We start from the raw sequence: 14,238 nt of genomic DNA on the forward strand, positions 1-14,238 counted from the left end.
CGAACCCACAACCTCATGGTTCCTAGTCAGATTCGTTAACCACTGAGCCATGACGGGAACTCCAATGCTCTCTGATTTTTAAAACTTCTCAGAGCCAAGAAAACATTACAAAGCGCCAAAAACAGGATGATTTTAATAATGCTTCTGATTTAAAAGCCCTCTGCATGTTTAAATATGTCATTTCAAATGAGATAATGTCAGTGCAAAACTACTTGCCCTCTGACTTCAATATCCTCCTGTTAGAGTGAGGTACACAAGAATGATACCCACACCTAAGCAGAAACTACTGAAGATATATATATAACTTTACATTAAAAACTCTAATCTTGGAGTTCCCATCGTGGCGCAGCAGAAACAAATCCGACTAGGAACCATAAAGTTGAGGGTTGGATCCCTGGCCTTGCTCAGTGGGTTGGGGATCCGGTGTTGCCGTGAGCTGTGGTGTAGGTCGCAGACACGGCTCGGATCCCACGTTGCTGTGGTTGTGGCGTAGGCAGGCAACAGCTCCAATTAGACCTCTAACCTGGGAATCTTCATATGCTGCAGGTGTGGCCCTAAAAAAGACAGAAGACAAAAACAAACAAAAAAACCTCTAATCTTTTTTAAAAGTCACTGCTTTTATACTCTATAACCAATTCATAGCTCATCTTCAACCTTCTTGGTGGCTTTCCCTAATTGTCACCTTCAGGCACTGTTCTGCTTCTGGAAGGAAACAAAGATTCTCCTGCTGCTCATTTGAACAAAACAAGGGGAAATTGCAAATGGGTGTCACGGGAAGCATTGTATTCTTATTAATAGGTACTACTACAGAGATAATAAGACAAACTGACATTTTGATAGGTATACATTCTCAGTTCTCCAAATTCATTGCTTCTTCAATATACATTATGCTAATTTTATGGCTAACTTCTTGTAAATCTTCTGCCATAAGGTTGTCCCTGAAAAACCCTTTAAAATCAATTCTGCACCAACTACCTTCACTAGAAATTCACTGTTTGAACATAACTTTGTACTAATTCAGAAGAAAGTTCAGATTCAAAATTTTATTAATCCAACATTAATTACTGTTCTTGGGGTACCAAAAAATTGACACACATAGATAAGAGATATTCACAGATAACTCAAGGGTTATTCTAATTTAACTAGTTATCGTGGGTTACCTAACTACACGCTAATTTTTGGATTTCCTAAGTCTAAAAGAAAGGAAGTGGAAAGAATACCTAGGAAGGTCTGAGTGGCACACAGGCTCATTTTTAGCATGTATTCCTCTCCCTGATTGCGAGAATTGCCAATTATCAATCAATACTCATCAGCAAGAGAGTGGGTAAACTCTGGTCTATTAAATGGAATACTATACAGCAATAAAAATGAATGGCTCAAGCTACACATAAAAATAGCAATGACTCTCAGAAACGTCTAAGGCAACAACAACCCCTTTAAAAGAACTTCCAACTTATTCTAGCACTTTCCAAATACTAGACTATCCCACTGAGAATGTGCAAGATCAGTGAGATTTCACAATTTCAAAAAAATGTAAAATCAATCATCAAAAAAAATCACATTTGATTTTGTGTAGCTCTAAGAGCAAAGAACAAGGTTTAATATATGCTACACATTTTCAATACTGGGGACAAAAACAAAACAAAATTGAATGTCTACAAGATTCAAGATCTCCCTCATGCTGTCTGAAAGAGTTGCTGACCACATGATCCTGGTACCCATTATGTGACTTAATTCAGAAACATCTATGTCATTGAAAAATCAGAGAAATGCCTAGGAGATATTCCATATACTTAAAATTATAGATATGTCATCTTCATCACTGAGGTACAGTTGTTTAAATCAGTGGCTTTTGGGCTCCCTAAGATATGTCCAGAGAAGGTAAGATTAAAAAGGCATGATCAGGGGAGGATTTCTTAGTATACGTTAGCACTGGGTCTGGTTCCAAACAAAGCAAAGCTTAGACTCTGGGGCGCAAGGCAAAGAAACACACAAAACTGTACAAAAAAACATAATCCAAAAAGTAAGATTATCATGTCACCTAAAAGCTTTGAAACATTGGTTTTAAAAGTTTTCTTCATATTAATTTGAATTGAAACCAATATATTAGAAACAGGTTAGAACAAGCACAAACGGATGCATTCATGTCACTCTAAAATTAATCAGCCACTTCTTAGTAACATATCAGTATATCACTGCAGAAAATGTTGCTTTGCAAACAGAGGACACTGATCTCACCTGATTTCATTTTCATACTGTGGGGACAGTCTACCTGAATTCTGGTAAAAGCTTTTCAGGAAAGAGGGGGCAGTGAAGGAAGGGGCAGAGGAGGAAGTATGAAGACTTGGAAGACTGGTGGAAGAATTATTCTCCTTGTGCATGCGCCGAACTGACGGAAGGCTGCTGAGTACAGAAAATACAGCAAATGCATCTTAATTTATATTTTGGCACAATCTTCATTCACTGTGAAATAGCATAGACACAGGTTCTTGCCATTGATGTAACCAGGGCTCCGTTTATACGGGAAAAAATTTATATGCATGCAGTTCTCTATTAGATGACTATGACCCAGTTCCTTGTCTCACAAACGGAATTCCTTGTCTACACAGCGTTTGTCTCTAAAAAAAACTTTTAACAATTTGAGGACAGAAGGTGTCTGTCTTGACATGCAAAAGATACTTCAAGGGGAAAAAGTAGGAAAGCACAAATAATTACAGGAAACAACTTCCGGAAGGAAACACTGATGATTCGTAGTAGTTCAAGGATCTGATTATTTTTAAGATATAAACCCTTCCAAAAATTTAAGAACATGTTTGATTGCTGGAATTCATCATAATACCTTTAACTTAACAAACATTAAGGTCCCAAGTTCTTTCCTGCAGCCTATGGAATTATGCAGCCATGGGTTTATTGGAATCTCTAAACATCCTACAGACATTTTTTTTTCGAGAAGAGACTTCTCATAGAAAGATTTAACCATGATATAAATAGTACCTTTTTATCTTGACAGAAATCCTTTGAGCATATACATTACAAAATGCAGAAAACATAAGGAAAAATAGAGACATCATTTATAGTTTAAAATAATTAATGTCAAGTTCTTAAAAATGACTTTCATTGGAAAAAAAAGACTTAATGCCTTGGGTAAATATAAATGATCATAAAAAATTTTTGATATGCACATGAGTAATACATTTTCATTTAAAAAATCTGAGGATAATTCTATTAATTTACCTTATTTTCATGTATCATAAATATCTTATTTTTAAATATAGAATCATTCAAAAAAACAGCAGTTCCATTGTATCCTTAAAAGAAATGCTGGTAAACTTGATAACAACTAATATAAAAATTAATCTTCTTTGTACTTAAAGTTGTGGGGGTTGTTTTCCTCTGACTGGGATCCCTATCAGACTGTTTCCTACACCAAACTCATAGGTAGAGGAGAAACAAAATTAGTTCTAGAATATAAATTCTGATTTGTGCTACTCAGTGAGATGTATAATCATTCTACGATTCCCATTTTACTCCCTTTATTATATCTTACCAAATGCCAAATGATTTTGTTAAATCATTTTTTAAACACCATACAATTTCTAATGGACACGTCCCATCAATTATGGTATATGCACCCTTTTGTATAGATTATCACTTTATTCTAGGTAAAATGCTTAACACTTTTTGTACTTGGCTTTAATTTGCTATGAAATAAAATACAGCCAAATTTTATTCCATGTGTAAAGGTAAAGTAGGTGATTTTTTTTTTAACCTTCGAGTCTCATGGTAGGCAACAGGATGTTATTTTCGAATTTGCTGACCGTTTCACGGAAGTCATCATCAAGGAGACACTAAGGAACACGTGTCGTCAGCAGTTTCGTTCAGACCAAACCACCGCCTGATACCTTGCGGCCTCCGTTTTCCTGGGAAATCAACATATTCCCGACCTAAACCTTCTCTCTCTTCTCTTGGGCTGTGTCTTAAAGCTGGCCTGTTGCCCTTAGTAACGAAGGATTTTAGAATTCAATTTATTTTTATGGCCTTTTCTGAACCCCTGAGCGCTGGCTGCAGCACGAGGTCACCACCCCTCTCGACTCCCCAGGGGTCAGCGCCCAGGGCCAGGTGGCCGGGGCTCCCGCTTGCGGAGAGCGGTTTGGACTCACCTGCAATGTTCGCTGGAGCCCTGCCTCAGCAGAGGGGAGCGGACCCCATGAGCCTTCCCATCCTGGAAATTCAGCTTTCTCTTCGTGCTGGAAGGTGGGTGGCTGAACGTGTGGGCCCGTCTTCGAAACTGCGGGGAGTCGGAATCCTCTTCAGGGAACGTCTGCCAAGCGGCGGACAGTGGGGAAGCCGGCGGGGTCCCCGGCGGAGAGTCTCCGGGCGAGTAGTCCTGCAACGCAAGAAGCCAGGCGTCTGCCTCCCTACATGGAGCATGGCAGACCCGCTCCAACACGGAGCTCCGAAGTGACAGGGGGCCTCTTCTTCCTCCTCCTGAGTCACGACAAACTGTTGTTTTGTTTAGTTTTACTCAATCCATGCTGAGGGCTAATCAGTATCACCACCACCCACTTCTGCCGATAAGCAGCTGTAAGACCGCATCCGTGAAGACAGGCCCGAAAGTGAAAGGCTTGATAAGAAAAGGTATCCTTTCCCCCAACCCCTTTGCGGTGCAATGCTATACAGCTACTGTACTTTTCTCTCCGTTGCCAAAAAAGATGAAAAGAGATCCTGACCAAAAGAGGGTGGAGTCTGTATTTACCTACCGACTGCTTTCCATGACTTATCAGTGGCATGTTTCCTGTACTGTCAAAACAATATCACACTGCTTAAGTGTCCCAGGCTCGTGGCAAAAGACTTCAGGAAAATAAAATAAAGCCTGTTAAGTATCTCCCCTCACTGGGGATGTTTCTATCCAACTACGGGTTCCCTGAGGTAAGAAAATCTTAAAAAGACATGAAAAACAGGAAATGAATGAAAAGGGAGCTATGCCGGAATGCCTCTCATATTGCAGGGGGAGACATCATAAATCTTTCAATTTAGACAAGAATGCTGTTTATACTTTCCAGAACAGTCTCCGCCACATAAATGTGTAGTCTGATGAACAATGGATTGGGGCTAATGGACTCATAACTGGACTTAAGTCCTCCATTCTACCAAAAGAAACTATAGTAAAAATATTTTAATATTTTTTCCATTTGAAAAAAAAAAAATAGGTTGCCTTTGCCTTAGGTGACATGTTACAGGAAACAGGAAACCAAACCAACTGAGAATCATCTGTGAAATGAAGAAGAGCTGAATATTGCAGTTAAAAGGGTTAAACATGGGGGGTGGAGAGCAACATGAAAACAGAACAAAAGATGAAAAGATCACCGTGCAAGTGCAGTCATCATATGGCTCCTTTTTCTATGGCTTTGGATCAACAGTTGCTCACAGACAGTCCCCTAAACCCCTGTTATCTCCAAAGAGAAAAAAGCCCCATAGTGCAGCTAGCCAGCCAGGGATGTTTTCCGTCCCACCAAGAGAAAGCTTCAGTTGGGTCAAGAGCAACATGCTACTATCCAGAATCTTCTTTCAAATAATAAAGGCTCAAATATTTATTTTTTTAGTCATAAGGGCTCATAACAAAAATTACTAGGCATGCATATTATCATGTTAGTGTTGGGTTTTGCCCAGTTGCAATGGTAGTGAAAAAGGGAGCTCCGCTTAGATACCTTCTCTGAAGCAAGACTGTTGGACCGTTCAAAGCTGTCCATACTTCCAAGCCGGCCTCTCATTCTGTTAGCTCCCTGAGTGAAGACAAAAAAATTAAAGCATTCATACAGTCTGCATTTTTACTTTTTATTTGTTGCTTGGTTGGTTGGTCTTTTTAGGGCTGCACCAAAGGCATATGGAAGTTCCCAGAGAAGGGGTTGAATCGGAGCTGCAGCTGCTGGCCTACACCACAGGCCCGGTAACGCTGGATCTGAGCCATGTCGGCAACCTACACCACAGCTCATGGCAATGCCAGATCCTTTAACTCACTGAGCAGAGCCAGGGATCGAACCCAAGTCCCTATGGATACTAGTTGGGTTTGTTACCTCTGAGCCACAATGGGAACTCCTGCATTTTTACTTTAAATATTAAAGGCAGCTGCCCCTTTATGTCGGCATTACACGGGAACTTCTGGGGTTCATTCAAATTTGTTGGCAGTATTAACAGCCATCCCCAGCATGGCAAAGAGAACAATTCACACTCTATTTCCATTATTTCTAAATCAGCCATTAGATAACCAGATATTCAGACCACACTTATTGAAGTGACTTTGGTCACAAGGTTAAACATTATTCACCCATAAGACCCAACCCATGAACTTGGTGTTGCAGACAAACACCAACATGGAAGGTACAGCACAACAAATCTTAACAGTTCTAAAGAAAATGGCTTAATACCCACAATTTCCCTACAACCTAGGTCACAGTTTATATTACAGGATTACAATAAACACAGGTTAAAAAAAGAAAACCGGAGTTCCCGTCGTGGCGCAGTGGTTAACGAATCCGACTAGGAACCATGAGGTTGCGGGTTCAGTCCCTGCCCTTGCTCAGTGGGTTAACGATCCGGCGTTGCCGTGAGCTGTGGTGTAGGTTGCAGACGCGGCTCGGATCCCGCGTTGCTGTGGCTCTGGCATAGGCTGGTGGCTACAGCTCCGATTCGACCCCTAGCCTGGGAACCTCCATATGCCGCGAGAGCGGCCCAAGAAAATGGCAAAAAGACAAAAAAAAAAAAAAAAAACCGCAACCAAAAATGTACAGATTTAGCTTCATTCATTATTCCATAATGCAAAATGAGTCCAATAAAGCCTTTCTCCCAGAAGACTAGATAAAAGTCAGCTTCAATAATGGTGAGTTGGTTCTTGTTTTTCGGTTCACACAGTCCTTTGATATGGATTTGGTAGATGATCAAAAAAGGAACCAAAGAGACCATCTCATCTCTACCCCTCACTTCATACATGAAGAAACTGAAGCCAAGTATTGAAGGAAAGAAGACGGAGAGGATCTTACGAGACAAAATACCAACTGAGAAGTTCCACATAATTCTAAAACACATGGGCAAGTTGTAAAGAGAAGAAGTAGACATACATCAAGTCAGTGTGACAGCGACTCTACACAAGGAAAAAAATGCAAAATATTTTTACAGCATTTCACAGTTTTCAAGTGTGTCTCCAAACATTCTTGGGTTTAATTTGGAAGGGGTTTAAGTGTTTAATTTTTAATCAAAGTAATGCCGACACAAAGTTTCCAAAGTCATATGGCGCTACCAAGCTTATAACGATAGGTGGCCATCACCGGCCGCCTCTCTCACACATCACATTCCCCAAAAGCAAACACTTGAAATTATTTCTCTCAGTACTTTTGTTGGACGCTCCCTGTGGCCCAGTGGGTTAAGGATCCAGTGTTGCTGCAGCTGCAGCGCAAGTCACAACTGCCTCGAGGGTTGGATCCTTGGCCTCAAAGGTGAGATGCCATGGGTGTAGCCAAAAATAAAATTTTTTTTTCTTTAATGCTTTTGTTACTCTTTTTACATTACCATTAATCTTTCCATTTTAGGCACTATCTATTCACCTTCTACTCTGGAAGAAGAGACTTTATGATTCTCACTTCATCACCCATCCCTCTACACACTTCTCTCTTCCCCTCTTCTCTCAGGAGAATTCTATCACAAGTTTCAGCTAAACCAATACTTTATGCTTAGATTTTTATGACCTTATAAATACTGTTTACGGAGTTTCCATTGTGGCTCAGTGGTAATGAATCCAACTAGTATCCATGAGGATCAGGGTTCAATCCCTGGCCTCACTCAGTGGGTTAAGGATCTGGCATTGCCGTGAGCAGTGGTGTAGGTCACAGACCAGCAGCTGTAGCGCCAATCTGACCCCGATCCTGGGAACTTCCATATGCTGTAGGTGTGGCCCTAAAAAGCAAAATAAATAAATATATACATAAATAAATACCATTTACATCTGAGTTATACATTTTGCTATTAATATAACTCATACCTTACAGAGTTTGTTTTCCCCAGAGTTAACAATTGCCTCAGTAATAACTAATTTATTACCAATAATTTATTTATTATTCATTTATTGCCAGCAGATTTCTATATGGTCAAACATCCCCTAATCCATTAATTACATTTTTTTCTTTTTCTTCGGGCTACATTTTGGAGACCTCTGTCTTCCTGTCCCAATCTGTTCTGGTGGTAATTTAGGCTTCCGGAATAGATGTTTCCAGTATTTTCCTTCAATGCTATAATTTTTTTTTTCTTTTTAGGGCCACACTCATGGCATATGGAGGTTCCCAGGCTATGGGATGAATCGGAACGGTTGCTGCTGGCCTACACCACAGCCACAGCAACGCCAGATCTGAGCCACGTCTGCAACCTACACCACAGCTCTTGGTAATACCGGATCCCTAACCCACTGATTGAGGCCAGGGATCGAACCCACATCCTCATGGATCTTGGTCGGCGTTCATTACCACTGAGCCACAACAGGAAGTCCCCTTCAATGCTATTCTAGGTTGGAATTTCTGTTTCCTTGAGCTCATTGTCTTCCTCTTTTTTTAGTTTACTTCCTCATTTTGATGGAATGTATACTCCAGGTGCTTTCCGAGAAAGGGAAACTGGGAAGTAAATTTTTTTTAATTTACATGTCTATAAATGTCACTGTCCTATGTTTGTGTTTTAATAATGGTTGGGCTGAATATACCGTTCTGCTTGGAAATGTCCCTTCAGAATATGTTAGCATTGCTCAAGTGTCTTGGTACAGAAGTCTAGTTTCACTAGGATTCTTGAGCTGTATGTGTCACCTGCTATTTCTCTCTGGAGCAGAATCTGAGCTGACCTTTGGGCGTTCTGAAATTTCACAACCAAATGCCTTTGCATTGCTTTATTCAGTCCTTCTAGTGTGCATTTTCTGAGTCCATTGAATCTTGAAACATATCCTTTAGCTCTGAAAAATTTCTTAAATGATTTCTTTGAAAATTTCTGCCTGCATCTTCTTTCTAGAACTCTTACCACCTGGCTTTTGGATCTCCAGACTGATCCTTTAGCTTTTTACCTAATTCTCCAATTTCCCATGACTTTATTTTGCTTTACTTTCTGGACAATTTTTTTCAAACTCTTGCTTTCCTAGCCTTCTACTGAATTTTTCATTTGAGGTCCACAATCAGAAAATTTTAAGAGTTCTTTCCCATTTGCAATTGACTTTTTTTTTTTTAAGAAATATGTTTAATCTTAAAACTTGTACTACTTTGTCAAATAGTAACATTTCACACCTATTTCTTTCATTTGTTTTTTATTTTTGTTTTTTTGTCTTTTTAGGGCCGCACCTGTGGCATATGGAGGTTGCCAGGCCAGGGGTCGAATTGGAGCTGCAGCTACCGGCCTAGGCCACAGCCACAGCAACGCTGGATCCGAGCCGTGCCTGCAATCTACACCACAGCCCATGGCAACACCAGATCCTTAACACACTGAGAGAGGTCGGGGATCGGACCTGCAACCTCATGGTTCCTAGTCGGATTCATTTCCGCTGAGCCAGAGGGAACTCCTCAATTGACTCTTTTATATTTATGATATCCTATCTTGTTTCATAGAAACAATATTTATTCTAATATGTGTATATTAATTATAGTTTTCTATCCCTGGTGGCTCCCTAAATAACTACATCAATTATAAAAGAGAGCTGCTTCTAACATTACTGAATACTTAGCATATGCCATGTACTATGTTAAGTATTTTACCATGTATTACCTAATTTAATCTCCACAACAATTCTAATGAAGTAAGCATATTTATTCAGTGTGCCTGTACAGAGAAGTAGGTTGCCAATGTTTACACAGTTAAAGGGCAGAACAGCAATTTGAATTCAGGGAGCACAACTTTAAAATGAACCTCTTGAACTATTACTCAATACTACTTCCTGAAGACACAGAGCTTTGTGAAAATACCATTACAAAAACAACAATTAGCCTACATTGGTTAAGAGTTATTTTGCAAATGTCCTAGAACTTGATGTAGGTTCTATCAGTTCGTTAGTTCTATTCAGTGACATGAAATACTTCCAAAAATAAACTATTCATGTGGCTGATAAATTACTGGGTTCATATGTGTGGTCAAGAAAAACAGGCCATGTTGCTTTCTACTTTTTTTGCTGCTACTGAACAACCAACCTGCCTGGTTATCTCAAATAGGTTATTCATAGAGAATGCAGTCAGGTGGGTATCAAATCATTTCCATTATTTGAAAAACAAGGGAGTCCTGTACTGGTGCAGCGGAAACGAATCCGACTAGTATCCGTGAGGATGCAGGTTCAATCCCTGGCCTCGCTCAGTGGGTTGGGGATCCAGCATTGCCATGAGCTGTGGTGTAGGTCACAGATGCAGCTCGGATCCCGCACTGCTGTGGCTGTGGTATAGGCTGGAGGCTGTAGCTCTGTTTCAACCCCTAGCCTGGGAATTTTCACATGCCACAGGTGCAGCCCTAAAAAAAAAAAGAAAGAAAGAAAAAGAAAAACAACATAAATCACACATTTTACTCATAGGAGTGTTTTTTTTTTTTCATTTCTGAGAATGCATATGTTCAACAAACCCAAAAGATACATATATAACATATATCCAGAATATATTTACACTGACGACAACAAAACACCCAGCAAAAATGAATTACCCCAGGGGTTATGGGGAATGTTGAGTAGTCATTCTCACTCTTTCCTACTTCTTAGTTGTTATCATTATTATTATTATTGGCTCTGACTGCAGCATGAGGAAGTTCCCAGGCCAGGGAAAGAACCCACACCAAAGCAGTGACCAGAGCCACAGCAGTAATAATGCCAGATCCTCAGCTGCTAAGCCATCGGGGAACTCCAGTTATTATTATTTTGTAATTTGCAAGCAGGAAAGCAAGGACAAGTTCTAGCCCTGGATGCTGCCCAGGCCACATGGCAGCCTTGCCCTATGTTCTGATCTGATCCATCCTAGGGCTGGATGGAATCCCATCCAGGGGCAGCTGGGGGAACAGGAGTTCCCGAGGGTTTCTCCTTGGGCTTCCCAGACTGCCCACTGATTCCCAGATTCAGACAGATGGGGAGGTCATCTGTGCCCAGAGTCTGCTTGGGCAAAAGAGAAGGAGACGGGAAGGGAGCCAACAGAAAGATGTGCTAAGAGGAAATATCTCATTCTTTCCCTCCGGATTCAATCACAATGAAAACAACGGCTCTCTCCCCTTCCATCAGTTCTTTGTCTCCTCTGCAGCCGCCTCCCTCACCAGCCCTGCTTGCGGGCTCCCAGGATGGCTCATCCATCTCTGCCTTCTGTCCCCAAGGTGCCCACAGACAACAAGACCTCTCTCTGCTCTCTGTGCCATAAGCAGTCTCACCATAGGAAGTGTTTTATCCATGAGTTTTCCTTACACACAAAGAAAAATAAATGAACTTGAAAATGATACTCTACCCTCCCCCAATTAATTCATCAGCAAGTGAGGACAATGGCTCTCACTCCGAAGAAACCATGAAATGAGGACAGTTTTCCAATGACTCACACTTTCTATTAGTAAATATTTCTCTTTCAGGAATATATGCATATACTAGTAAACAGTCTTCTTTTGGAAAACATCAGTTTAAGCAGAGGCAACCGACAAACAATACAAGAGCCTGTCTTTGCACCTCTGAACACACAGTGTTTCAGTTTTAGCTATTATAACGTGGTAATGTGGGTGTCGAGTCTTTTCCTTTGGACCCACTTTTGAATTATTATTGAGCTGAGCGCTAAGGCATCTTAAAAACATATCCTATTTCATAAACAACTATAGTTAGTTAAATAAAATATGCTGACATTTAAAAATAGCAGCAACTGGGAGCCAAACACCATGCCTGGAGTGTCAGTTTTCTACCATCTCACTCAGAAAGAAAAAAAAATAAATAAACAGACAAGTTTCAGAAGTCCACAAAACCTCTTTCCTATATAACCTTCGATACAACATGGGTACGTGCCAGCCTTCCCCACAAGTCCATGCTGCGGTGTATGGTGTAAGCGAGACCTTGTTAGGTCACATAATTGATGGTAGTTGGCAGCACACTGGGACACAAAAGCTACAGTATCCACCTTGACCGAAACAGACTGGCTGTGCCCTTGCTGAAAAGTCATGACAGCCGTTCAAGGCTCTGCAAGCGGCACTTCAAAGTCTGCCGCGCACATACGGAGCAGCGAGCCAAGGTCCTCAGCGGGGATCAAGAGCGTAACGCTCTCAATACCCTTGTGGCATTTTGGAAGTGACAGAGGTTTCGGAGCTTCCCACTGCTCTGTGTCCCACTTCATATCTACGGTGGGCTCTTTTCCTAACATTCTGACACCTCCTTTGCACCAGAATGTGACTGACACAGGTAGGAGGACGCCCATTTCACAGGTGGGGAAACCATGAGTGAGGAAAGGTAACTAAGCTCATTTGTATCATTTTTTTTAGATTCTCCATATGCCTGGTATCATATGAAAAAAGGATACAAATGAATGCATTTACAAAACAGAAACAGTCTCCCAGACATGGACAACATAGGCAATTCCTTGTCCTGGGCGCCCTGAAGGCTTTCTCCCCTCCACCCTGGCTCTGACACCCTGCATGGGGGCATCCCCACCCCCCACAGTCTGATGCCCTTATCACCAGCTCTGGTTTCCACTCACTGCACAGAACCATCTGCCCCAGCACCCATACAGCCTCTGTCTTCCTGCACTGAGCCACTGTGGCTGCCTGCCTCACAGACCCAAGGTCAAGACACCAGCATCTTGTCCAATAGCTTTCGGAGTGAACTGTTCAGGAAGGAGAGGAAGAGAAATCACTTGGCTTATTTCTAAACAGAATATATAAATTCACTAAATGGAACACATACATTTCTATGAACTTATACTCACTATTTTCAGCCTTCCCTATCAGCTTTCTGAGAATGAGCTAAAGAGGGGTTTCTTTATAACTTCAAAATGTGGCAAACTGGACGTTCCCATTGTGGCGCAGCAGAAATGAATCCGACTAGTATCCATGAGGATGTGGATTTGATCCCTGGCCTGCTCAGTGGGTTGGGGATCTGGCCTTGCCATGAGTTGTGGGGTAGGTCACAGACGCACCTCGGATCCTGCGTTGCTGTGGCTGTGCCATAGGTCAGCAGCTGTAGCTCTGATTCGACCCCTAGCCTGAGAACTCCCATATGCCACACATGCATCCATAAAAAGCAAAAAAAAAAAAAAGAAAGAAAGAAAGAAAGAAAAAGAAACAACACAAAATAAAATGTGGCAAAAGATAAAAAGGTCTCAGGACTGGGCATCAATGTTCTATTTCTCCTTTTCTATACATATATCTCTGCTACTAAATCTCTACTGCTCAAAGACAGATATCAGAGGCACCAAAATAAAGCTAGAGCTGCGAATGAAACTAAATTTTCAGAGATTATTTTAAATAAGGGCTAACTAAATTAATCTTAAGGTTTTTTTCCTAAGAAAATGTGCTGTGAGCCAGTTGAGAATGAAGCAAAGTAGTCAGAAAACACAGACAAGAGCCTCAGTTTGATCTTACCCTTGAGAAGATGTTTTCCAGGGAGCTAGTTAAGGATCTCTTAGCTTTATTTTTCAGGATGTCAAGTTTGAACCTTCCACTGCTCGTCGAATTTTCCGGGATTGTACTACTGGAAATAGTCTAGAGAAAGAAACACATCAATTTTCGTTTGGAAATACCCAAGGTTAAATGAAGCTTTAAAGACAGGCTTATGATAGGTCATTAAAAAGCACAGGAATTCTTCTCTAGCTCTGTTAGGAAGTAAGAAGTTGGGATTCACAATGTGAACATAAAAATTATATGGAAAAGGGGTTCAATTATTAATATTGTAAGTAATAAAAAGACAGAAATAAGACCTTTCTGCTAAGACATTCCTCCTGTGTTTAACAAAAATTAATCTTGAGATGTCAATGTTTATGGCTGTCATTCTGATTAACAACGATAACCATCCCTTTCCAAGTTGCCTGTATGTCCAAATTAGCAGGAAAAACAAGAAATAGGTTTCAAAGAACAAAGTATCTTCTAGTAAAGCCGGATTCTTCTAATGCCTTTGTTGTAATTCCATTTTCATGTGTGAGTGGGTCATTTATCTTTTCAACAAATATTCACCAATAGTACTAGACTGCATGAGAATCTACAGTGTATCCACTCTATTTGGTTCTCTAAACATTT

At 40.8% G+C, this 14,238-nt stretch overlaps 1 protein-coding gene across 16 annotated transcripts in view; it reads right to left on the minus strand.

Moving 5' to 3' along the window:
- The window catches only part of TBC1D4 (TBC1 domain family member 4), a 216,702-nt gene that overhangs the window by 46,181 nt on the left and 156,283 nt on the right, over positions 1-14,238 (minus strand). For 9 of the 16 annotated variants that reach the window (XR_014819617.1, XR_014819616.1, XR_014819619.1 and 6 more), the window contains 3 exons: positions 13,588-13,707; positions 5,709-5,783; positions 4,161-4,387 (listed from right to left, as the gene is read on the minus strand). Coding sequence is in view for 9 of the 16 variants with exons in the window: in XM_084981930.1 (XP_084838056.1) it covers positions 4,161-4,387; positions 5,709-5,783; positions 13,588-13,707 (422 nt within the window). In the remaining 7 variants the exon portion in view is untranslated. Of the gene's footprint in view, positions 1-2,238; positions 2,404-4,160; positions 4,388-5,708; positions 5,784-13,587; positions 13,708-14,238 lie in introns of all 16 variants that reach the window. The other 7 variants (XR_014819614.1, XM_084981929.1, XM_021065670.2 and 4 more) reach the window with 2 other exon arrangements.

This window comes from Sus scrofa, chromosome 11 (genome assembly GCF_054392235.1).
Source record: "Sus scrofa isolate SSC_HxYL_T2T_F1_AM1 chromosome 11, Sscrofa_HxYL_maternal_Yorkshire_Landrace_v2.0, whole genome shotgun sequence".
NCBI classification, from domain to species: Eukaryota; Metazoa; Chordata; class Mammalia; order Artiodactyla; family Suidae; genus Sus; species Sus scrofa.